At 36.5% G+C, this 2,587-nt stretch overlaps 1 protein-coding gene across 1 annotated transcript; it reads left to right on the top strand.

Annotated features, from left to right (window-relative positions):
- The first annotated feature begins 132 nt into the window (after positions 1-132).
- LOC148167073 (ATP-dependent DNA helicase Q1-like) lies at positions 133-2,201 on the top strand. The gene is made up of 4 exons (XM_088048162.1): positions 133-793; positions 838-1,317; positions 1,383-1,599; positions 1,644-2,201. Exons 1-4 carry the CDS (start codon positions 133-135, stop codon positions 2,149-2,151), a joined length of 1,866 nt encoding a protein of 621 aa, XP_087904288.1. The 3' UTR covers positions 2,152-2,201.
- Positions 2,202-2,587: the final 386 nt, after the last annotated feature.

Raw genomic sequence — 2,587 nt, 5'->3', positions numbered from 1 at the left:
TGTTCCTAATGTTACCGCAATGAATTGACTAAATAAATTTAGGGAGAAACTAAAATTCCCTAAGCAATGACGCAATGACGTTTAAAGTTTGAGGTTATATTTACAGTTTGAATATTTTGAAAATAATAAAGAATGGACCCGACTTTTTACCTTGATTTACAAAAAACAGAAGCAGAATGTTCTCGTCTCAACAAAAAAGTGCGCGCATTAGAAAAACAATTAGAAGCTGCCAAAGCAGAATTCTCCGCAGCCTCCAAGAAACGAGAAGAACTAAAACAAGCCAGATTTGAATATGAAAGCGAACTTAAAATAAAAACCGACAGCATCAGTATAGATGGGGAATGGATAAGCCGTCAGTTTGCTTGGTCAGAGAAAGTAGATGAACTTATGAAGACAGTTTTTGGTTTTGAAAAATTTCGCCCCAAGCAGTTGGCGGCTATCAACGCTACTCTTGCTAAGAAAGATGTTCTTCTTGTGATGCCAACAGGCGGAGGAAAATCACTAACATATCAACTACCAGCTCTTTATGATTCAGGTTTTACTTTAGTAGTTTCACCCTTAATTTCTTTGATTGAGGACCAGTTATTTGCGTTGCGGAAATTAGGGGTACACGCTGCCACCATCAACTCTGGGACGCCAAAGGTGGAAGTCGTTAAAGTTTATGCTGAAATGGCTAAGAATTCAAATTTAAAACTAGTCTATGTAACGCCAGAATGGCTTGCAAAAAGCAAGCGATTTTTATCAAATCTCAAAAGTGCTTATGAAGCTAAGAGAATCTCAAGAGTGGCTATTGGTAATTTAAAAAACTGTCTTTACCATAATAGATCTTTTTTTTAGATGAAGTCCATTGTTGTTCTACATGGGGCCACGATTTTCGCCCTGATTATGGTTTTCTAGGACTTCTTAGAGAAACCTTGGAAACAGTACCATTTCTGGGGGTTACAGCAACAGCGACAATGAAAGTTTTGTCAGATATACAATCAATGTTATGTTTAAAAGACTGTCTAACAATCACTGCTCCTTTTAATCGACCAAATTTGTTCTACCAGGTCGTACAGAAACCACCGATTAAAACTGCAACAGCAGAATATATAATAAAATTATTGAATGAAGATTACATAGATCAGACAGGAATCATATATACTACTACTATAAATGAAAGTATTAATTTGGCTGTGGATTTAAAAAATGCGGGGCTGAAAGTGGCACCTTATCATGCGCAGCTCGAGCCTGATAAAAAGACGGAAATTCACCAGAAGTGGATTAAGAAGAAGATTCAAGCGGTTATTGCCACTATCGCGTTCGGAATGGGCATAGGTACGTTTAATTAAATTTAAGGAAAATGTAATCAAATCTTACGACTGTTTGTCTCCCTTCCTCAGACAAACCGGATGTCCGCTTCGTCATCCACTACAGCCTCCCCAAAAGCATGGAAAGTCTCTACCAAGAAAGTGGTCGAGCTGGTAGAGACGGAAAACCTGCAGATTGCATCGTCCTATTTAGTTTAAATGACTACTTCAAAGTCCACACAATGGTCTCATCTGTTGTTGAAGAAAAAAAATCTCTAGTAGTTCTGGAATATTGTTTGGATCAAATAAGGTTGTCCGCCGTTTTTTGTTTTCCAATTCTAATTTTTTTTACAGATGTAGACGTGCCCTTATTGCTGACCATTTTGAGGAAACTTGGGAACAAAGTTTTTGTAACAAAATGTGCGACCATTGCAATACCGAAAAAGTCTACTTCGCTTATTATGATTTAACAAGATCATGTTCCGCTCTTCATTCCGTAATAGAAAATGCGAGTAAACAAGATGAGAAATTAACATTGATCAAACTATTAGATGGTTGGCTTCAAACAGGTCCGAAAAAATTAAGAGTGCCGGAATTGAAAGCACCTAGTATTTCCAAAAAGCAAGCAGAAATGGTAGTTGCTCACTTACTGATGAAAAAATACTTGGCGATTGATAAGGGATACAACATGTACTCCACGATTTGCTACATAGTCAAAGGGAAACCCGTCGGTGGAGAAAAAATTGAGTTTCTAACTTCCGACATATTTGTAGGATTTTGCAAAAGACCTTACACCTCCGGAAAAGAACGCGAAGTTGTTTCCGAAAAAAAAGTTAAAGTGGAAATAATCCCTAAATTTTAGTCGTACGAAACTTGACTGTTTTTTTATTCTTTCAAATAAACCATTAAAAATATACCGTGTTTTAATATCACCAATTTTACCGCCAAAATTGTTCGCATTCAAACTCTTGCCAAGGATTCTGAAATGTTGTAATCGATAATTTGTTCTAACAATAGATTTTGGCGCTGAGGTCATTTTCTGTAAGTGTTGCCCTCTTTCAAAAATTCTTTAAGTATTTAGATGCACATTTCGTCATCCACCAGATGATCAGAAAGTACAGTTATAAGGTCATTTCATGTTACGTGAGCATAAAATGACGCTTTTTATTAAAAATAGTGGTGCGTGACGTACGGTGCAGTTTTCAGGATCTAATTATTATTGGATTCAATTTATCATTTAGCTGGCTCAGTAAGATTGTTCGCTATTTATAAGGATAGCTAACAGTAAATTTTCCGAA

This window comes from Gnatocerus cornutus, chromosome 10 (genome assembly GCF_029298725.1).
Source record: "Gnatocerus cornutus isolate USDA-ARS CGAHR chromosome 10, icGnaCorn1.1, whole genome shotgun sequence".
Classification (NCBI taxonomy): Eukaryota; Metazoa; Arthropoda; class Insecta; order Coleoptera; family Tenebrionidae; genus Gnatocerus; species Gnatocerus cornutus.
Note: the sequence above shows the minus strand (reverse complement) of the source record. Positions and strands in the feature narration are given on the sequence as shown.

Bases quoted from the DNA above. Each gene is read 5' to 3' on its own strand.
- LOC148167073 (XM_088048162.1), top strand. From the start codon at position 133: ATGGACCCGACTTTTTACCTTGATTTACAAAAAACAGAAGCAGAATGT. The intron at 1,318-1,382 runs GTACGTTTAATT...TCCCTTCCTCAG, and splicing joins CGCGTTCGGAATGGGCATAG to ACAAACCGGATGTCCGCTTC. The intron at 1,600-1,643 runs GTTGTCCGCCGT...TTTTTTTTACAG, and splicing joins TATTGTTTGGATCAAATAAG to ATGTAGACGTGCCCTTATTG.